A 23,186-nucleotide genomic window follows, 5' to 3' on the forward strand; every position below is an offset into this window, starting at 1 on the left:
GTAGCCCCTGATAAAGTTCAAACTGAGAGAGATCCCTCCAGGGCTTTGGCTTGGCCTGCTCTGGAGAGTCAATGAAAACTTCCTCCCTCCACCTGCATCTCTCTCTCTGTCAGCACAGTTTACCCTCATAAATTAGTCAGATCTGTGAGGAGTGAGGATCTTGCTTAGTTGATACTTGCTTTGTCTGCCCTCTTGCTGATACACTTCCGTTATTTTAATGCTATCACACCTACACAGATGCAGATGCCCATATTGATAAGTTCATATTACACAGCTCACCAAAACATTAATGGTAGAGGGATTTTTCTGGCATACTGACTTAGTCCATGTACTCATAGATATAGCTCTTTCACCTAGCAGCTGATTCATTTGCTCTCTTCTCCTGCCTCTCTTGCTCTCATTCTCACCCTAACAGGGAATCATAGCATACAGAACAAGAGTGTCTCCTTTCACAAAACTACTCTTTCATTCTTTTTATTGCTACAGTTTTCCATACAGCTGTGAGTGAAAGTCTGATCAACAGAGTGTAGAGCGGGTCTCTCCGGGGAGCCAACTAGCGGAGAAATCAGATACAGCTTTACAAGAGAGTCAGCCGCTCATGTCTTGTCAAGACCCCTCACCTACCGGCTCCTTTACAAGTCAATAACCCAGGCCCAGTGTCCTCCACTGGGCCTTGGCACACATTCACCACTTTCTATAGGAAGCAGAGGTAGGCAGGTGGGGTGGAGCCCATAGTTCCATGGTGTAACCCCTAATGCGCCATTGTTCTGTATGATTTTATGAAAATAAAGTATGTTTATTTTCAAAATACTCCCTACACAGAATGAAATATATTACAATAGTCCTACATGTGGTAGGACACTATATTTAATCCCAAAATACAAATGGACTCTTCTGACATTCCTGTCATACATAGTGACAAATAACCGGTGACCCCATGATGACAGAATAGCCAGTTAAAAGCCGTTTTCAATATTAAGAACTAATGAAAGAGTGAATGAATTATGAAGAGAGAAGGGAAAAATATAATTAGAAGGTGGAAGCAGTGCTTAATACATTTACTCGAGACTATTTCCTTTCATTAATGGGACTGCAGCATGAGGAGAGAGGGTTTTGACGAGGCTAGTATTGACTGTCCGCCTTGCTCCTTAAGGTAAATCCAGCAGGTCATTTCATTAAGGCCCAATTCCATGGCACTAATTTTGATTTTAGGGGCTTGACAGCTGTTGGCAGTGGAAATTGCTGTGGCAGGAACAGTGACAGAGGAGCCTATTACTGCTGTGAAAAAAATACAAATTGCAAAGCCTCGGTTCAAATTACTGCCACTCTGCCTCGTTGACCCACCAAAGTTCGCATTTCATCACGTTCCTGGAACTTACCTTTTGATTAGCTGCATGAAAAAGGGGGAGTGACAACACGCAATAAAAGTACAAAAAAAAACTGACATCTCAAATATGAGATGCAGAGAAACAAATGTGCGTGAATTTACACACATGCCTATTGTCAATAATGTAATTCTACACTGAGTGAGAGAAAAAAAGGAACACCCGTATAATGTAATGAAATGCGAGACAAGAGCCTCACAATAAATTCTACATTCCTTAAAAGTTTTGACTGCCAGTTTAGTTGTTTGTGGTTTGTATTATATTAAGAATGTTAAGAAAAACTACAACACTGCAAACTAGAGCCTCAACTGACCACATAGTAGATTCACTACTCTGACACCTTGTCAACAATAATTCAATAGTTTTTTTCAAATATTTTCATTTTATTTGCTTGTTTTTCATGTTCTAAATGAGACATTACTGATCTGTCCTCACACAACATGATTACTGTAGGTCGGTCTGGCAGTATGATGGACCTGACTCAAAATGTGAGCCCTCGATCGCCTCGCCTTGCAAGTTAATGTGCAGCAATAAAGTTCTAAAAGGGAGAAAAAAATCTCCTCCTCTGATGCTATTAATTAGCAGTGTTCAAAGCTTTTTGAAGCTCTCCATCTCCTTTTGTTTCACTCTCTCTTTTCTTTTCTTTCTTTTTTTTTTTTTTTTGGACCGGCCTTCGTTATTGACTTTTCAATTTTTCCCCCCTACATCCACCCCCTGCACTAACGGTAGCACCAGTGTTTCTGCAGCAGGGCCCAGCCCAACAATACCCCCAAGCCCACTCTCTGAGACACTGGCTGGGGAGCCCTGAGAGCTGGGCCAGCCCTACAGCTCCCACCAGCCCAACACCAACTCCCCATGAGACCAAAATCAAAGAGAGAGGCCCTTAAAATATAACCATGGGTATAATGAGGGTGCTCCAAAGAACAATAAGCATATACACCAAAGGAGAAACAAGAGTAGGAGTACAAAAGAAAGAGGGAGAAAACTATAGGACTGTTGGCCTGAAAGTGTTCTTGAGAAGTGAACAACAGTGAGTGGATGAGAAAAAAAAAACTGAACGATACTGTGCTGTGGGAGAGAGGGCAAAGGGCCACAGCCAGTGGTGATGGTAGCCGGGGCCACGCATATATCCAACCACGTATCTGAACCCAAAACAACAAGGGGGTCTGCCGCATGCCTCTGGAGCCGAAGGGAGCCAAAGGGAGCACGACTAATTTCTGCACAACAATAGGCCTGGATGAGCGCCCACACAATGGCAGGTGCTTTGAATAGCAGCAGGGCCCTTGCAGCAGGGCTCTTCTCCTCTCTCACTCTAAGGTCTTGGGCTCTGGCTTGTGTAACCTTTCATTTTCAACCGGGCTTCCTTTTGACTTATAAAGGATGAAAATGATCTCATGGGGGGCTAAAGGAGTAAGAGACAGCCAAGCCTGTGAGGCACAATTCAGACCAATCATCTTTTCAGTACATCTGTGCTATCTGCCCCCTACATGTTTCTCTCTTTTTCTATTGGTTTTTATTTATCAGTGTTTTGTAAACTATTTCTGTCTTTACATTAACATTATTTCTTCCTCTCTTTCAATTGCCTCTCTGTACTTTTTTCTTCTTTTTTTTACCTCATTCTAATTTTTTTTTTCATTGACTGTTGTGTTGTTATTTTCTGTAGCGGTTGTGTTTGTTGTGCTGCTGTTGGGCTGTCCTGTAGGCCATGATGCAGTGGTAAAGGCAGTTTTCCCCCCACCTTAAGAGCATTCTTTCCGGGGTCACAAGGTCAGGCTTCACAGATGTCTCCTGCAGACACTCAGTTGTCTAAACATTGCATCCCTGGGAGTAAGCATTCGTACTAAACAATGCAGCTTTTCCCCCTCACTCTGGAAAATGTTAAATGTTTTTTTTTGTTTCTTTCTTTTTCTACCTCTCTGTTTCATTGTTTTATTTTTGAATGAAACTATACAGTGAGTGCAATTTTTCCAAGGTGGAGGTTTTTGTGTTTAGATAATGAAAGAAAGCACTGGTTATCACAAGATAGCAGTGTTTTTTGGCTGCTTTCATTCTTTTGAACACTCCCCGTCTCCCTAAGTTTCCTCCAATTGTTCTAATGGGGCCTTAGTCATCCTTGCCTGGTGGCAGAGGGAAAGATGCTTTTTAAAGGTCTTTTTCTTCTCTCTGTATGTGTTGCCAGGAGAGAAAAATGAAAACATGTAGTAACTGTCCTGAAATCCACACTGAGAGACAGATACAAGAAACCCTTGAGTAAGCAGGGCAGAAGCTAAACAAAGAACAACCCTAGATGAACAGAAAGACAATATTTGAAGAACATCTCTGTGTAGCCTCAATCTCAACAAAAAAAAAATGGTAGAGAAGAGAATTCCTGAGCCAAACAGCTTTCATTAAAGGGAAATCAGCTTCTGCTTTTTTTAGGGGGCGGAGCGTGACACTGGTAAAAGAGAGGAGATTGCAGCATTTAACATGCAAGTTCTGCCTCAAAACATGGAAAAGTGTGTAATTGGAACAACATTTTAAAAATCCAGGCACTGAGCTATCCTTGAATATCTTACTCCTTTTCATCTTGCCTTCCCTTGTTCCTTTTTCTCTTCCTTCGTTTGATATGGTGTTCTTGCTTCCCCCTCCAAACATCTCCTCTGTATTCTGCAAATTGATAACCCTCTAAATGAATTATGGTAAATGCATAATGAAGGTTTTCTCAGCTTCCGCCCTGCAGCCAGCCAGGATGGAGCATCTCGTTTGGCATGTTTGATTTGTTTTGTTGCGCATTTAGCCCCAGTGTTCCTTCAGAGTGTTCACTGCTTGGGGCATGTAAATAAGAAATTATCCTTGCTGACTAACATGGCTAATACCTCCTCTGGGGTAATCAAAAATTATTAGACGCTTGCTTCCAATAAACATTAGGGCTCATGGCACTAACCACTGTCAAATCGCTCACCTCCGCCTGCTCCCCAATAGCCATAAAATGGGTGAACAAAAGTGATCAGGTGTGGAAAAAGCACTCTGGCTTCGTGGAAACTGAGAGACCGCGAGACTGCTATTATGCCTAAAAAAGCAGCCCTTGGCTTTAAGAGTCATTAAAGCATGTACTAGAGTGGGAATCAGACTAGAAAATGAGCTTATCTTGCATAATGCCCTCAAAAGCTTTGCATAAACGTGAAAGATGTGTGCGTGAAAATCAGCAGCAGAGAGGAAGAACTCGGATTGTAACACACTTCCTTTATCATCCTCCCACTCTCTTGGACGGTGGCAGCATGGTTAAAGCACTACCTGTAGGGTATAGCTACTCTGCTCAGTTCCAAATATGCTTCATGTGTGTGTAAAACCTCATTTACACAAGAGCAAACCACACAGCAAGTGAACAAGCTATAGCCGGCCTTGCTAAGCCACTCCACTCAACCGCGTGCTGTCTTTTGGGAGGGACCTTCGCTGTGATGTGGGGTTCGGACATTAGTGGGAGGAGAATAGGGAGGGTGGGGGTGGTGGAAGAGATTAAAGAGCCAAGGGAGGCAGAAGAAAGGAAAGAAAGTAAAAGAGCACAAGGCCCATTGGTCAAACACAAAGGGGGAGAGAGGGAAAGGACATTTGAAGTCAGGGTTAAACTCCAAATAAGCACACCTTAAACGGGCCTGTGTAAGCTGGCAGTCAGGGTTTTTGGAGTTTCCCTGCAGGTGTGCCTTTGACAGACTTGGCCTCCATAACCTCTCTCTGATCTAGAATGGGGCCCAGAGTTGGACACAGAAGAAACCAGTGGCATCTTGCTGCCTCTGCCTCTCATTTTCTGTCTATTACATTCATACACGCATGCTTACACTCTCTGTGAACACAGACACACACACACACACACACACACACACACACAAACACACTGCCAGACAAGGGGAAAACAAATCTGGTGAGGACTAGAGCAATTGGATTATCACCTCTTAAGGGTGACTTCTTGGCTGACCCCCTTCAGGCAAGCCTGCTGAAACAAGACAGAAAATTTCCTGGGAAAACACTCTTCCTTTAAAGAACCGAAGCACTGTCATCCCTGTGAAAATACAGAGGCAGCAGCATTAATGGACGTGGAAATGCCCTTTGGGGCACGCGCTCAAATCCCTTTTAGCCATATTACATCAGACCCCTGCGCACTCCTCATCATCACCACCACCACATGCACTGGAGTAATCAGCAGTGGAACATGGGTGTGTAAACCCACTGTATAATGAACTGATACTACAGCACTACACTGTCTTTGTTTTTGGCCCAAGCCTTGAGGTACGAGAGAAAAAGTCACTCCCCTCCTATTACTGCGGTTCAATCATGATTACTTCCCTGCAACACTGTTTCCTTTCTGTTTTTTAATTATGCTCAACTCACCCCCAGATAAGCTGGTCTTCATCTACGTCTCAGAGAAAGACAGAAAGAGAAGAAAAGAAAGAAAGAAAAAAAAAAAAAACATCTCCCCCAAGCTTTCCCTTAATGGCGCAAAACAGACATTCTCCTCAGCTGCTGTCAGAATAATCTGGGTAATTTTTTCCCTATGTTCTCCAAACATTAGTTTGCACATTAGGCTGACCCAGTTAATGCGCCTTTCCTGCTGTGGAGGACCCAGTTCCTGGCCAAGCTAGGCCAGGCTGGGTTGGGCCCGGGTCGCACCGGGGGCCTGTTCATGATTATGGACCAGAGGGACCAGGCCCCAGCCAGAGCTGAGGCAGAGGGGAGAAAGAGAAAAAGCGAAGGAGAAGAGAGGAGAGAGGGGGAGACGATAAGAGGAAGAGCGGGAAGAAAGCTTGAGCTACAGTGCGGATGGAAGGGCATAGATCGGTGGTGATGTTGTGGGTAGAGGACTGCGTTACTGGAAGTGAAGCTTCAACCTTTTAACAGTTCCTTTTCTTTCACTGATTTTGTGTGTTTTTTTTCCTCTCATGATCTATAGACTCTAAGAACACAGGGTCAGAAGAAAGACAGAAAGATAGAAAAAAAAGAGAGAGAGAGAGAGCGGAAGGGAGGAAGGAAGGAGGGAGCTGAGGGAGCTGATCATTCTCTTTAATCACATTTTGGATGAGGGCCAGGTAGTCTGCGGTACTGAGAGCGAGACAGAGAGGGGTGAGTGAGGAGAGGAGTGTGAGGGAGACAGTAAGAGAGGGAGGGTGGGTGGGAGAAAAAGAGGTAAAGAGAGATGGAGGAATAAATGGAAAGAGAGGGGGAGAGAGAGAGAGAGAGGATGAGAAAGGGACTTATGGAGAGAGGGAGAGAGCGAATGAGCCTGAGAGCAGAGCCCCTTGAAACAGCTTGAAGTGCAGCAGCGCTTAAGCAAGTGTGCACATATGCCCACACATACTATGTCTATGTGCGTCTGTGTATGCAAGGGAGAGTGACAGCCATTCCCGTAAATGCCCGCAAATGCTGAATCCAGCAAGAATCTGGTGTTCGAGAAGAGGCAGAGAGAGATCCATTTTAAAACTATGTGCATTAACTATACTTTTCCCCATAGATTAAGCACTCCACATGAATAATTTAGCCTCTCTTATGCTAATGGGATCATGAAAGTATCCCCTCCGTACCGTGTTTTCTCCCCCTCCACAGAAACTCTTCTCAGCTTTCAACAATAGCCCTGCCCCTTCCCAACAAACCATCAGACAGACATACTGTGCTGTTTTCACAACAGATACCTGACTAACATGGGGCTGACATGTAGTGACAAGGCTAAAATTGCACACAGTGGCTTCTTGAGAAACGCCGTAGCATTGTTGTCCTCATTAAACAGGTATATCTTTAACTTGTTTTCCATTGAAGTGCAGTTCACTTCCACTTGCTGTCACTGGCTGTGAGATATTGAAAGTTATTGGCTGAATTCACATCATGGTTACACTTGGTTTAATGTTTATGTGATAGCTGTTGCCATTGAGCTGGTTTTGTAAGTGACTACTGAAGCAGACTACTCCTCTTACACTTTCTGATTGCTTCACTGTGACTCTCTGTGCTTTCTTTCGAGAAGGGAAGTGCACATATCCTGTGTGTTTATGTGTTTTTTTGGCCTTTTTTGTTCAGTCTCTGCCATCGCGCACTAAAATATACCCATGCACACATTTACAACACACACACACACCCTCGTTGCTCCAGCATTGTGTTGTGGTGAGGTAGTGGCACTGTGTAAAAATTATCAGTGCTCCAACAGCTTGGAGTGAGAGCCATGAAACAGCAGGGCTTGGGTCTGCTTTATTGTTTATCTGTTGTTTATAGGCCAGTGTTCAGCTTTAATTACTACACTAAATTAAACTCTAACAGGCACTTAGAGGGAACCAGCTAACACACACATGCACATGCATGCCCACACACACACACACACAAACTGTATATTTTATGTACACAGACACACCTCACTGATCACTCCAGAGCTTGAGTATAAGCTACTAAAACGCAACAAGACTTCCATCTTGCGTTTAGCAGAGTCTCTGGTGTTTTTTCTGTTGTGGTTAAATTGTTTTTGGTCTTGTTTTCTTTCTCTTTCCTCATTTTCTGGATCTTCTTAAGCTTTAAGTGTTACTATAAAAAAAGCAAAGCCAAAGGTCTGGAAAATGCCAGATTCAACAGGCCTTGTTCATGCCGGGACTCTCTGAGCGGTCACAGGGAGTCGTGTCCCCACTAGGAATGACCCCCCTCTAGTGATCTCAACCACAAAGACCTTGCTGAGTGGGGCCCCTGGCCAAGGCCAAATGTACCACAACACCATCAAGCGCAGCATGCTCCCTTGAAGCCAAATATTCAATCTCTCCCTCTCTTGCTCCTCTTCTCTCCATCTCTGCCTTTCTCAGTCTCTCTGGGGAGCCTGTCTATCCACAGAGCGTGGGGATTGTTCAATTGCTGAGAAAATGTACAAAATGCTTTCTCCTCTCTTCTGTTGAGCCTTTTCCATCTACAGTAGAATCAGGGAATTGTACAGAAAGCCCCTTTGCTCACCACTCAAGATGTCAACGTGGATTTGGTCTTCATGCATAGCTAATAATTACAAGAGTGGACTGGAGCTGAGGCATGCACACTTACACACACACACACACACACAGACATACAGATATACACATACGGCAAGAGGGGAAAACTGTTACCTACCGTGCAGAATCAGTGTTGGGGATTTACTGTTCATGACTGAGTGCATTTGACTCTGCTGTGTTTGGTGTGGGCAAATGTGCAGAGTATTTCATCACACTGCTCCATCACACTTTGGATGTTTAACATATTATGGACACCTGCTTGGAAACGAGTGCTATCTTAAGGCACGCACATTCATCAAGTTTAACTCCCTGCAACTGATGTCTCTGATGTTCCTAGATAAGCTTGGGAGAGTTCCAAAGGACTGTTAATCAAAATGATGTGCAAGCAGAGTCAATGAAGTTATTATGTGTTACCTTCTGAACCATCTCCCCATAACTGCTCATATTTGTTTATCTAGCCAGAACATAGGGAGTCACTCTCTCACAATCAGTAAGTGAGAGTGCAGAATTTGCCCTGAGGATGATAGTACATATTTTTGGATGGAAATTCTAAGAAAAAGGAAAAACATGTCTGTTAAGAACAGGGTGGGGAGAGGTTGCAGATTTGAGTATTGTACTGATACCCTTTATGTGTCAGAACCTTAACTGGCAATCTTTACTGACAGCTATGAGCATGCTTCACCTTGGTTTACTGCTTGACGATAAATTATTCCACAAGAGGGGCAATACATATTTGCGCACTTGTTAAATTGTTTTTTGGCACGGGTTCAGAGCAACCTTCAATGCTGAGATACAAGCGGAAGATTGTGGAAGTGAATTCTGCTCAGAGCGACCATCCTGAGACCTGTATGCACAGTACACACAGTACTTTTTAAGAAGAAGTATGTGAGTGATATTGAACTTTATTCTTTTACACATCGCCTAACATCAGCCAAAGAGAGGGGGAAAGGAAGAAACAAGTAAAAACTTTCAGACATTTAGACTGTCAGAAATGTTTCACCATTTTTGGGAGAATTTTTTTGGAAGATTCAACACAGTGATGCTTCCATTTTGGGGGCAAATGTTTTTCAAGCCACATGTACACATAAAATACACCTTTCAAGATGGAAGCTGGCAGAAGAAATGATTGATGTTTTTCTTGGCAGCTGAAAACCAAAATGCACTGTGGGTCTCACGCACTTTTTCCCTTTCCTCCTCTCTCTCACTCTCTCCCATCTATTCTGTCTTCCTCAACTGATCCACATCGTCACCCCTTTTAACAGGGGCCAAGCTGTTAAAGACCCCATTACTGAAGTGAAGCACACATTTCACATTTTCTCTGTGGACTTGAGAGTGTGGACTACAAATTTTATGTGGAAATGTATTGAGATAGGAGGCGAGTTCATGCGTGGAGTGGAGTGGAGGAGAGGAGGGAAAGGTGGAGAGGTTGGGGGGGGGGGAAGGCTCTGTCAGAATGGAAGGGCCAAAGTCGGGAGTCAGCGAGCGCTTCAAGCGTTAACGTAATTGCAAGAATGTGAAAAATGAGGCGGCGGGGCTCCCGAGCGGAGCGAAAGGTCAGAGCATGCCTCACACAAAACAACTGGCTGGAGGACGGCCTCATTAGACCATTAAATCAGCTGCCCTCTCTCTTTCTCTTTTGCTTTTTTCTCTTTCTCTTTTTTCTCCTTACTTTTTCACCTTTTCTACTCTTTCACCAACGTACTTCAATGGCTCTTCGTGCCTTCTTTTAAATCTGTTTATCTTTTCTATGCTGCTTATTTTGGGGGGTTTTTTTACCATGAAAGGCTTTGAGCTGGCTGGTGGACCTAGTATTTAGCACTCTTCAGTGTAAGTCAGACTCTGGCCCTGATCTAGACCTGGTTTATCTTGGCCCAGTGCACGGTGCTGTACCGTAACTGTCTTTGGCCCATATTGATCCACTGTTACTGGATATGGTGGGGAAAGGGGTCGATAAGTGGTCTGTGGATTACAGGTCACTTGTACTTATGTGTGTAAGGTAATCAATAGGCAGTGCATTTCTTTCTCTCATGCCCCCTCCTCTCTCTCTTGTTCCTGCAGTCCTCATATCCCATGCTACTTACAGTTGTGAAGATGAGTGCAAAAACACCACTCATCTCCGTCTTCTGACCTGCCATCATACAGTGTTTTTAACCAAAATTATTACTTCTATACCAGAGAATCAAACACTCTGTTTACTGCAAATTTACTGATTTTTTCAGAAAGAATGAGACGCTTGTTCCCACTAAATGTAAAAATGTAGTATCAAAAATGCACTACAGCGAAGGCAGTGTTAGTGAGCGTCTGCCCTGCTAAAGTGTTCATGAGCGCCAGACTGTTCTGTAGCTATTTCTGTGCTCTATCCAGCCTGGAAGGGGCAAGCAAAATGAGAATTCTCTCGATCAGGATCAATTAAGTGTCACATTATTGTTAGCCATTCCTTAATTATAGCCTTACTGTCAGACAGGCACATCCTGTTGCTAGCCAAGGCCTAGCTATCATCGTCTTCTCCTCTCCAACAAGCCTGACAGGAGCCTGTGATCCAACTAGTCCTGACACAGCCAACCACAGAGGTCTGCTACGGCCCTTAGTCTGCGGTCAGTAATGGTTCAGAAGCGATAACTGCTGCTTCTGTCGGAGGAGGAGAAGATGATTTAAACAGTCCCACCACAGAGCACACATCCCATCGATACATTTGATCACTTATTGGCAAAGCGATAGCCATGAAGAGACACAACATGCGGCTCCATTCGGTGAGCCAGCTGGTATAAGTGTGTATCTAAGTGTTTGAGTGTTTTTGTGTGTGTAGACGGTGTGATGAAATTACATGCAAAACCCTGGACACTGCCAGAGGGCACGCACTGATACAGAAAGAGACCCACAAACACACACACACACACACACACACACACACTCTGCCGCCAGTGAAAGGAGATCTTGGTGCATTCAAAATAAGGGGGAGACAAGAAAGGAAAGGCCAGGAGCTCATCATCTGTTCTCTTAGTTTAGGCAGCAGTTGCATTTAATAAACAATTTTAACCTTGCAATGTGTTGACGCTTGGCCGCACCTCTAAATTCAACTAATCGCATATGCTTTTGATAATTTACATGTCAAAATTGATACAGGCCGTGACAAAAATACAAGGCACATAGCTGTGACTTGCACACACTAACTGTAATAAATTCAAATACATTTGTTTTGAAATGCATTATTGCCGTTTGGCAGGTTGCGTACTGGATAACACAGGGCTCACTGAGACATGATTAGGGGCTGTTGTGCGGGCAAAGTTAATATGGTTTAAATGCAAGCAAGAACTGGCAGAAATATACTATTAATCACCAGCTTTTGTTCAGCTCTCTAAATAGCAACATTTTGGAAAGCCTTTTACTAGGTTGGTGTATTATATTGGCTGTTGCTTGTTTCTGCGCCCGAGTGGAACGGTGGATAAGCGTGTTCATTTTTAGGTGTGACTATGTGTTTACATGGATGGCAGTCAAAAAAACGGATGATCCAGTGTGCAAAAGGAGAGACTGGGACGTACGTGTATGGAGAGATGTGCCATCTATTCACTGTAGATCTCACATTAAACAGGGTTAAAGTGAAGTGTTGGCAACTCTACCCATGCATGATGATTAATATGGCCTGCATGGATCTGTGCCTGTGTCTATGTGTGTTGATGTGCTGTGCATGAGTGCGCATGTATGTGCTTGATTATATATATATATATATATATATATATATATATATATATATAATCATATATATATGTGCTTGATTATACATATATATATACACACACACACACACACATATATATGTAAATATATATATATATATGTATGTATGTATGTATGTGTATGTATGTATGTATATATGTGTGTGTGTCTGTGTGAGCCTGCGTGCACGTGCGTGCCCGTTTCTGTGCTGGCTCACCTTGTTCACTGCTGTTGTCACCGCTCTGTGAAGCGTGTCCCCCGCTGGAGGGCCCCGGTGTGCCGGCTGAGTGTGTGGAAGTGGCGTCATCATGGTCTCTCCAGGAAGCTGGGTTCTGAGGTTTGAAAAGAGAGAAAGCGAGCGTGGGATCCATTCATCCATCCGTGCATCCATCCACATTCCCCCGTCCAAACCGCAAACCAGGAGCAGAGAGAGCAGGAAGGGGGAGAAAGGGGAGGAGGGGAAGGTGGAGAGGGAGAGACACAGAAAGAGAGGAAGACCATATGACCATGCTGGAAACGTGAGAGTGACATCTGTAAGAGTCTACAGGCACTGTGAGGGTCCTTGGCCTGCTTACATTCTCTTGGCAAGGCCAAGAGCCCCACTGCCTGTTTCTCCAGCTAACAGACAATCAACGATGCCACTACAATCATAAATGAATATAAAGAAACACATGCACTAAAGTAGCTGGCAATAAGTCAAATCATTGTAATGAAAGTGTTTCATTAATGCATGAGAGCAAAACGCCACACCGTTAATGTGGCATTTGATTTTGAACGTTGCAAGAAGAGCACTTGTGAGTAATTGTCTAAACACATATGGCAGAGCCCAGTGGAGTTCGTTTATACCATAACCAATTGAGACTTCCGTGTCAAGTGAGAAATATAGAGGTAAAAAGTCCAAACACACCACAGCCGCCATTAATCATTACCACTGTCAGAAATGAAAATAAGATATGACAGTGATTCTCCTGCTAATCTGCCAAAAATGTGTACACGCCCACACTGACATACACACACGCCCACAGAGTACTGCAGAAATACACTTACACACACATGCTAATGACATAATAGAGCAAGAAGTATAAACACACACGCGCACACACTCACTTTCATATATACAAACACACGCTGAAAAAAAGTGTTAAATCTCCACTGCCTAACTTCAAAGAAATGCCCATAAACAAATCCGCTTTTAAGGTGACTTTAATTCTCTTTCTCTTCTCCGTCCTTCCCTTATTTCGCTCCTTCTCCTCGTCTCTTTCCTGGTCATTCACACTGCCCTGCTGGTGCACACAGGGAAACAGGATTTTCTACTGTACAGGAAAGGCTTTATCAGTGCCACATGAAGGCAGGCTAGAGGTGGAATTTCCTCTGCCATTCAGGCAATAGAGGGACAGACCGATCACGTCATTTACTACGCTCGCGGCCGCAAACACACAGGCTCAATCAAATACGCACTCCAAACAGCCTCCCACACAGAGTTGATACTGCCTCGTAGCTCACACAACCCTAGCTAGTCTTTCCCAATTTAACATGTCACCTGAGCATGATGACAAAATGTTGGCGAACCTAAGCCCAACGTTGTTTGGGGCCCGAGAGAAGCAGCCCCTTGAGCAGAGCCCAAGCCAAACAAACACAGGCCTGCACCAAGTCTTCCCACAAACCTCAACCCACTTCTCAGTTCCCGCTATGGGGTTTTTTTTTTCTTCCCCAGAAACACACACACACACACACACACACAGAAACACACATACATACATACATACATACGTATGAAAACAGAAGGAAAATGTACAAGCCGTAGAATATTCCAAGAAAGAGACCGTTTTTACCATTTTGTCTAACTGCAGCAGTGTTCCTGATGAACTTCTTTTCCCTCAGCTCCCACCAGAGAGGAGCCTGCCTGCCTGCATTGGTGCTCCAGTCAGAGTGAGCTGTACTGGAGGAGGACAGACAGGATAGTGCCTGGAGACTAGTGGAAGTTTGCGGGGAAACAGAGGCTACAAGACAAGCGGCTGCCGAGCTCCCCTGGGTGTGCAGTCCTGATGTGCTTCTGCTTGTTCTGCTGCGGAGGCGAGGCTGCTGCTATGCCTGTGAGCGAGGCCCTTTTATCTGCTAAGTTTTTTGGGGAAGGAGGGCTGTTTTCTCAAACAGCTCCGAGCTGAAAACAGCAGACAGAAACACACAAGGCCCTTCAGACCCTCCGCTCCACTCAAGGCCCTCTCAGCGTCAGCTGTTCACCGGATGGCAATCAGATAAAGAGCTCGGAGAATTACTCAGAAGAGGGGTAAGAAGACAGAGTGAACAATAGCCCGTGCATGGGTTTTAGCCCTCTAGAATGAGCGGAGGGAAAAGTGTCCCCGCTTTGAGAGGGATGGGTGATTGTGATGTGTTCACTCTCTGGGCCACTGATCAACACATGGTATACTTCTCAGAAGCAAGGTGTGTTGTTATAGTAATGTTCTGCTCACAACGCACAGCAGGCTGAGTAAAGTCACTAATGTGGGAAAAACCCATCAACCATCCCAAAACAATCTAATTCTGTCTTCTTCGTACGAACACAGAGGGAAGTAAGAAAGACAAATAAAAATCCCAGAACTCCCAGAGTGCATAATGTACAGTATTTTAGCAGAGCTGGTCTCAGTGCACGCTGAACAGCCTGTTGTTGTTCCAAGAGGAGAAAATGACTGGGTTCTACTTCCTCACAATGAGACACCCACTGCCGACGAAGACGGGAGACAGACCTGAAAAACTATGCTCGCTGCTCTCACACACACTCTCGCTCTCTTGTTCTCTCTCTCTCTCTCTCTCTCTCTAACACTTGGCAGCTATGGCCACAGCATGGTTTTAATGCAACAGCTGAATCGATAGAACTTAATTTAGCTATCATTGCAGAGTAATGTGTCATTTTTAATGGTGCTGGTACTAAATTAAATTCAAAGACACCTCAGTTAATGGTGTTAAAGGGAATGATATTTTGCTGTGATTTGCTACCCTGTGGGTTTAATGGGCCTGTATGCAGGGATATAGATAAAGCTTTGTTAGTTTGGTTCCTATAGGGCAAAAAGTAGAGTGCAGCACTTTATAATAATAATGGTAATACAGTAGCTGCCCAGTGCATATACAGTGGATATACTGTGTCTGATGAAGCACACACTCCTCTTTTTAATACCTGTAAGTCACCTGTAATTCATAACGCTTGTCTGCAAAACAAGGCAGCAAATATCACAACAACAGCATTAACTTTCCACGCTCAACAAGGCGACAAAAGCAACAGCCTTTCCTCCCCTATGAATAATTTAGTGGGTCTCTCTGAGCTATGGAGGGTGCATCATCAGACACCATACCGCGCAACACAAACACACACAACCATTTTGTTATAACCCCTGTGGGTCTGATAAAGTTCAAACAAGTTGTAAAAAAAAAAAAAAAATCATGTCACCCAAACAGTCTCCTTCAACCTACACAAGAAGTCCTCGAAAATAAAAAAAAATCGAGGAAGAAGAAGCAAAAGAGGAGAAAAAAAAAAAGGCCTACAGCCCATGTGACTATTCCCTAAAGCTGGGCATAATTAGGAGTCAAACATGGTTCACTCCATGCTCTTCACTAATTGTGTTAAAGAGCAGTGTTACCAGGAGGAGGAGGAGGAGGAGAATGCCAGCAAGCAAACACACATACATGTGCAGGCGGGAACGCACACACACACAAACACAATAGGACTAGATGGAGAATAAGATACAAAAGAAGCACGGTCTCTAGGGGCAGCCTTTTCTATTTGCTGGGGTTAGCAACTGGTGACTGATAATACAAGTTGTAATTAATATAAAAGCAGGAGACAATATGGGGAGGAAGGCTTGTAGTACAGCCAGGCCACATGAGAGCGGGAGAATGCTGCCGTCTCCTCCGCTCCTGTCCCCTGTTTCTCATTTACAAACACCTGCCTGGTGCAATCTCACTTCCCTCACTGCACTCTGCCTACATCCCTAGGAATTTCAAATAAAATTGATTTAGCGGCATCATTGAATTTCCCTCAAATTCCCCTGGAACCTGGAGGGAAGGGAAGAAATCTGTTGGTGTGATAGCAGTGTAAGGTATAGACTGAGAACAACTAACCTTATGTGTGTGTGTGTGTGTGTGTGTGTGTGTGTGTGTTGGACATACAGCAAAGAGAAGCTACAGGGATCCTGTGCTGAACATGTACAGAATCGCTGACACACCAGAAAAACACAGGACTCGTAAATCATAAAGCGAGCTGACATTTCAAGACACATCTTGCCACATGGCATAAACAGAGAAAAACTCCTCACATATTTTTGGTTGGGTTGAGCACGTAATTATATACAGCCCATTTAGAAAAATTTAGGTGCACCTCTATTGAACAGCTGAGTATTTACAACACCCTCAATTATCTAGAATATAAAGAGACCTTAATTTAGCAGCTAATAATTCACCGCAGCATGTTTTAACAGACACGATTGACTGATTGTATTTATGCTTGAAAACTTTCTCTGAGGCAAAACCAACCTTATTCACTGTAGTGAGTGGCACATTACATGTACAAATATGTCCTCAGAGAGAAGAGATTAAATTAAAAAAAAATGCAATTTCTATTGTGACTCATGAGTTTGGCACACATCAAAATGACAGTGCTATTCTAAAATATGAAATGAAACAGACAAGTCATTATAGATAATTCTATTTTCAGTTAGTAAATAACTGGAAAATATGGGCTTGTAAATGAGTATGTAAATATATGTCTGTATTATCACCGACTGTGTGTTGTATTTAAGTACAAGTCAACATACATGTATCTCGTGATCCTAAAATGACTCCTCGGCAACTGTTATTCATTGCGGGTATTTACAGCAGCACTTTTACATGCAGTTAAAGGAAGGGGAGTGTGGGATATGCAACAAGTGAGCCTAGCCTCTCTCCAGCCACCGTAGCGATGATTAGATATGCCTGCCAACAGGGCCCTGCCTCTGAACACTAATCAAATAGGAAATGTAAGGCCAGACATCCCACCATCACAAAACAATTGTGTAGAACAGACAGAGCGGTCCAAGTCAACGATGCACTGTTTTCACGAGGGGGGGAGAGATCCAAACGCAGTCGGTCCCCGAGGAGAACAAAGCTAGTTGAATTAGAGCACCTCCAAAACGGAGAAATTCCACGGTTCAGCAGGCCGGCTCGGCCCGAGGGCTCGCTGTCCACAGGCAGTGAGCGGAGGCAGAGGGCTGCTCTGCACCACGCATAGTGACATACAGAAACAGGACATTACTGAGCACCCATCGCCCCTAATACACACAGTAAATCACTACATGGGCACAAGATGAACTATTGCATTACTTGACTGAACCTGTGACACCACCATATCTGACCAATGGTCTACTGCACCCAGAGTCTGTACCAGAGAATCAAATGTAAACAGAAAGGGGCTTTTTTTCTTCTCCCTTTTCCCTTTCCAGCCATGCAGAGTCAAGATAAGCTACACCATAACCCTCTACGGGAACTACTATCACTCCCTGAGGAAAGCTCGCCAAAACAAAGCGGCGGGCCCTGCAAATCCTCCAGTATGTCTGTATAAGTCTTAAAGTATGCAGAAATGCAAAAGAGTTTCAAAAGCATAATGCATATGCATAAAGGAAATGAAAAGCCTTCTGCTAATATGTAACTAACTGAAGAATCGGCACAATAGCACAGAAGACACAAAGGCTAATTCATTAGAACAGATAATATTCAGACACTGTTAATTCTATTTGCCTCCCTAATTGGATGTAGCACAGAAGAGACCAAAATTTTATTATTCATTAATTAAAAGACAAGAGAGCAAACCATTGACAAGCACACACACTATACCAACCTTTTACACTGCTCTGTGTTTTTTTTTTTTTCTCCCCTCCTCATCACCCTTCACGTGTAATACAACATCTTTTTTTTCTCTCTTTTAAATAGGATGGGGTTGATCTGAGGAGGGGCGATGAGTTAGGAAGCCTTGGGTGGGCTACATGGTTGAGATAGTCACCGCAAGCGAATAAGGGAAATCAACAGTGTCAGCAAGGCCTCATCCCGCTCTCACTATACCATAATCCAATCATCTCTGAGACAATGCTGCATTCAAGTGTAAATAAAACTGTGCTCATTATGCTCCACTGTCAGGTATGAAGAAGGGAGAGGAGGGAAAGAAAAAGAGGTAGAAAAGGAAGGAGACACATACACGCATAAAAACAAGCTCAACGGGCCGCCTCCTTCACAGTGAAGAGCCTCATCATCTCCAGAAAAAACAACTTTCACCAAATGAGATGTAGCCCAGGGCTATATATTAAAAATGCATATCAAAGCAAAGAAAAATGGACGTGAGAGATTCTAACTAAATAAATTAGCATATCTAACTATCAAATCGCCTTCCTCTCTTCAATGGGAAGCGAGGACAGAAATGAATAATAAAACAGAGCCAAATACAAATGAATAAATAAAATAAATAAATCAAGACAAGTACGACAGAAATTGCTTTCCATCCAGCGGCGCAGTTTTGCAGCCAAATACATTTTGTGCATTGTTCCCATATTCAAAACACATTTAGGCACGTAAAGCTGGACTCCTTTCAATAAGACATGACTGCTGGAAAAGTTCCTACAAGGGTTTTAGATCATAACTGCACTGAACACACAAATGCAGCAGGAGTGCCATTTTTACTTCAGTAGTTTAACTTTCTGCATTTTTTTTTTCTTCCCACTAAAGCATCGCGAGGTGCACGAATGCTCACACACACACTACAAAAATAAAGCTTTGTCTTTATAAAAAAGCAACAATATACTAGAGTGCGTATTGTTCAATAACTTAAACTATTCAACCATTATTAAAAAAATCACTTCTCAGCTCAGATGCAGCTCTAAAGTCAAACAAGGTGGGGGGAAACTCTCTTCTGCTTTTGTGAAATTCAGCCCAGCGGTTGGGTATAATAAAAAGTTCATTGGTGCCACAAAAGTGAAATAAATCCCTCAAAACTTAAATACATAATGAGGTGGTCAGTCCAAATGACTCCAAGATGAATGGCTTGTCATGCTGTCATGCACCTTCTTTGTTTATTGCTGCTCCTGATTTACTTTATTGGCATATCTAATTTTCTAATTATCAAAATATTTCTCACAAGTGGACTGCTGAAAAAAAAAAAAAAAAAAAAAAGCTGGTGTCTAAGCACTGGAGGCACCATTGGAAATTGGCTTGAGTATCAACCATCTGCCATGAAACTAAACAGGCTAGTTTATCTAATCTCTACAATATAAACAACAGCATGCCTCATTTCTACACTTGTGTTGGAGGACCACAATATTGTCGCTCTGACCGCTTCTCAAAGCAACATCGGCATCTTAGGTCTAATTACGTTTTAATTCACCTTGTGCAGTGCGCTGCTTGTCCCTGTAAACGCGACGGGCTTTCAAAGGGAATCCACTGCTATTAGGCCTATAGCCAGACCCAACAGATGTAGCGCAGTGACTTTGCATAACACTTAAATCTGCTTTAATTCCTAATAGGCTTGGCCTTGTGCTGCACAGATATTAACTAGTTACTTTGTTGCAATAGCTGCACATACACCCCCCCACCCCCTCACCCCCTCTCCTCCACGCACCCCACCACCACCACCACCACCCCACCAAAACATTAGCTTTATCACAGGCATGCAAGACGCAATAATTCACAGATATCAACTCAATATTACACTGTCAACTCAATCCATATGGCGGGGAGAGCCTGTGTTTATTACACCGAAAATGCACGATTTAAACCAGGGTATCGATCCTCAGATTTAAAGCTGTACTTCAGGTGCATATAATTGAATTCAGCATTATGGAGCCTCCAGCCATAAAATGGGGAGCAGAGTAGAAAGCCACTGCAGAGCAAACCACACGGCAATCAATACGAAACAATTAAACACATTAACATCAACAGCAATGGAAGGCCTCCAGACGAACCATCATATGCCTTGTGAACTTGACATTGATGGTAAGCCTTTAGCTCTGAGATCTATTTCAATAGGCTACCACTTTCTCCACCTCTGCAGCAAAATCCACAGCTTTACGCACAGGCCATATCCAGCTCCCACAGCCTCATATATAAAGCCCTTTTCTTTTTAAATATTGGCCTAAAGCTAAAGCTTACCGCTGATACCCTGCTTTAACGTTAAACCTGCGTAACAGATAATTGCCTCACGTTTTTTTTTTTCTTTTTTTTTTTTTTTCAGCGTGCAACACTCCAATAACGCACGGCAGCGATTTACACACACACACACACACTACACACACACACACACACACGCACGTACACACACACACACACTCAAACCTCGAACACACAAGCAAGCACTGCATTATGCACACATGACTGGCTCTAATCAAAAGACTAAAACAATAACTAAGTCTATTGTATCACATCTAGCTTTTGACCTTAGAACATCGATCGGCAGATTTTCCTTGCAGAGCAGACCATGCTCTATTTACTGATGGCACAGCAGGGTCACACACTGAGCAGAGGCTAAGTAGCCCAAAAGTTGGCATTATGAGAAACATCATAAATAAGATTATTTAAAAGTAGTCCATTATCTCTATGCAGTTTCTTTTAAAAAAAAAAAAATCCGAATTGCTCAGATGAACTCCATCATAAACAGAAAAGCGTGCACACACAGAAAAAACTGCACATCACACATTAGAAATAAAATAAATGTTATTACTCACATGATCTGCAAGGTTAGTCGACGATCCCGAGAGTTCTTCGTGGTCTGATTTTGAGCTGCCATCCCGTTCGTCAATAACTAGATCTATTGGCATTTTTCCTTTCAAACAACTGATGTACCGGTGGCAAAAATTGTCGCAGAGCTCATGCACCTATAGAAAAAGAAAAGGAAGAAAACACCTTTTTCAGGATGGGGAAACGCTTCAACCAGTCCAAGAATAACTCCAATTAAGGGGCATTATCGGCGGCAAGGAAACAATAGTGAAATTGTTGCAGTGCTTATTATTCTCCTGAGACTGGAGCAACAAGTTGAACGACAAAAAAATAAACAGCATGCCGTAAGCTGGCGAAATAATGAGCAGTTGAAACTAAATCTGTGGATCAATAACAATGTACAACGTGAGCAAAGAGGCTTCAGCATGTTTTATCAATAATCACTCCAGCTGCATAAATAGTTGACTAAATAAAATAGCATATTTTATGAAAATGATAAAACCTGAAAGTTTCCGGTTTATTTTTAAATATATGCTGATAAGTAAAGCACTGCACTGGATATTGAATATTGAAGTAGCTTTAATATCAGTTAACATACATGCTGTTTGTGCAGGTAGCATCATGCAGGTCAGAGAGCTCTAAAAAATATAAAGATTTATAATATTTACCTTTTCTAATTCCAAGAGGTGAAACCGTAATACTTGTATGGCTTGTATCATCTGAAACAAATGAAAAGGAGCGCGATTTATATCACAAAATGTACGGTAATAATATTTGTTACAACAGTGTAGACTTATTATATGATAATCCTCCCGTCATAATATAGTACACACTATAGCCAGCAAGAGTACAAACTATGTTGTAACTCTAAAAAGAAGCTGCTTCTCACAGTCTAATAAGTCATTACACAGCGGTCAGCTGGGTCAGTAAGGTGGGAAGATTGAACAATGACAGCTTCACTTGAAAACTGATCTGACATCTGTGCGGAAGTTTAAATTATATGTTCACATATTTACTGTGTGATGCTGCGGACAGTCCAGAGTATCCCAAAACAAGGCAGAGTACAACCACACTGAAGCGAGAATTATTGTGAGACAGAGAGGTCAAAGTGTGCGCTTACCAAATTGTCCAACTCTGGATTTGATGAAAATAAAGGTTTTTCTGCTCGGACCTAAAATAATACACCAAATGTCAAAGTTAGTTTGGTATGAAATGAGCGGAATGTGCGTCTATTTTTTTCTTTTATTTATTCTGGGGTGTAATTTGATAACATAAAACTCATAAATGAGACAACTTTTGTGTTAAAAAATCTGCAGAGAACACACACTATTCTTTAATCATATGTAGAGAGACGTTTCATTGCACAAAAAAAAAATAATAATAATGAAGCAGGTAGAAAACTATGTGCCGTGACGCAGCCACAACACCCACAACATATATATATATATATATTTATATATATATACATTTGATATTTTGAAATTGACCTGTTTGGCAAAGACTGCAATGTCCTCATTGAAGGAGTCTGAGGAGCAGACATCGCCGCCTGCTACGCCGGGCTCCCTCGGAGTACACGTCGCCAACTCGCACTTCTCAAAAACCAGTGCGAGCAGTGGGAATAAAGGGTGACTGCAAGAAGGGAAACACAGCCTGAGTACATGCAGCACACCCGATCCACAATGCCCACTGCAAAAAGTGTCCAATCAACCTGCATTTCTCTTCTTTCTCTGGCCAAAGATCCCACTGTTCCTAAAGAAACTGATAATATCTCACCGTTGGATGAGACTATTTGACTTTTCCCCCAACTGCATAATTTTTTTTACACAGTTCTCTTAGAAGAAGTGACGACAGCTTAAAATAAAGAATAAAGCTAGTAAAACAATATCTCTTGTTTCCACATGTTATTTTTAGAAGCTGCTTTGAGTTGGGAACAAGCGTAATTGCGCATCTGGCTTTTTTTTTTTTTTTACTACTCGTTCGGGGGGGAAAGTAAGGATTTTAGACTCAATATGATATTAATCGACTTGTTGAGACTGACATTTCTTTCAGTAGCCTACATACTGAAAAGGCTGAGAAGTCATCAAAACTCTGCAATAACAAAACTGACACACGCGACAGATGCCACTAAGATTTTAGAGAAATTATCACCTTTAAGCAAAAATAAAACTTACAATGAAATAATAAATCTGCAGAGTTACTTTTTTTTCACGAACTGAGACACCGAGGACTTTAAAATGCTCTTCCTTAATGGGCCTATAGCTTTAACAGTGATGCAGGGGTGAATAAAAAAAAAAAAGGTAAACTTGAATTTTCAGTCGGCCAACATCAGAAGACAAACATTCCCCAAAATCACTTTTAAAATCTAAACTATAATTCCAGGTAA

At 42.7% G+C, this 23,186-nt stretch overlaps 1 protein-coding gene across 20 annotated transcripts in view; it reads right to left on the minus strand.

Annotated features, from left to right (window-relative positions):
* Window positions 1-23,186, minus strand: part of meis2a (Meis homeobox 2a) — a 195,429-nt gene that overhangs the window by 55,302 nt on the left and 116,941 nt on the right. For all 20 annotated transcript variants that reach the window (XM_042388077.1, XM_042388076.1, XM_042388078.1 and 17 more), the window contains 5 exons: window positions 22,291-22,432; window positions 21,924-21,974; window positions 21,472-21,522; window positions 20,812-20,961; window positions 12,297-12,411 (listed from right to left, as the gene is read on the minus strand). In XM_042388077.1, coding sequence (XP_042244011.1) covers window positions 12,297-12,411; window positions 20,812-20,961; window positions 21,472-21,522; window positions 21,924-21,974; window positions 22,291-22,432 — 509 coding nt within the window. The remainder of the gene's footprint in view (window positions 1-12,296; window positions 12,412-20,811; window positions 20,962-21,471; window positions 21,523-21,923; window positions 21,975-22,290; window positions 22,433-23,186) is intronic.

The sequence above is a fragment of the Thunnus maccoyii genome, chromosome 16, assembly GCF_910596095.1.
Source record: "Thunnus maccoyii chromosome 16, fThuMac1.1, whole genome shotgun sequence".
Taxonomy (NCBI): Eukaryota; Metazoa; Chordata; class Actinopteri; order Scombriformes; family Scombridae; genus Thunnus; species Thunnus maccoyii.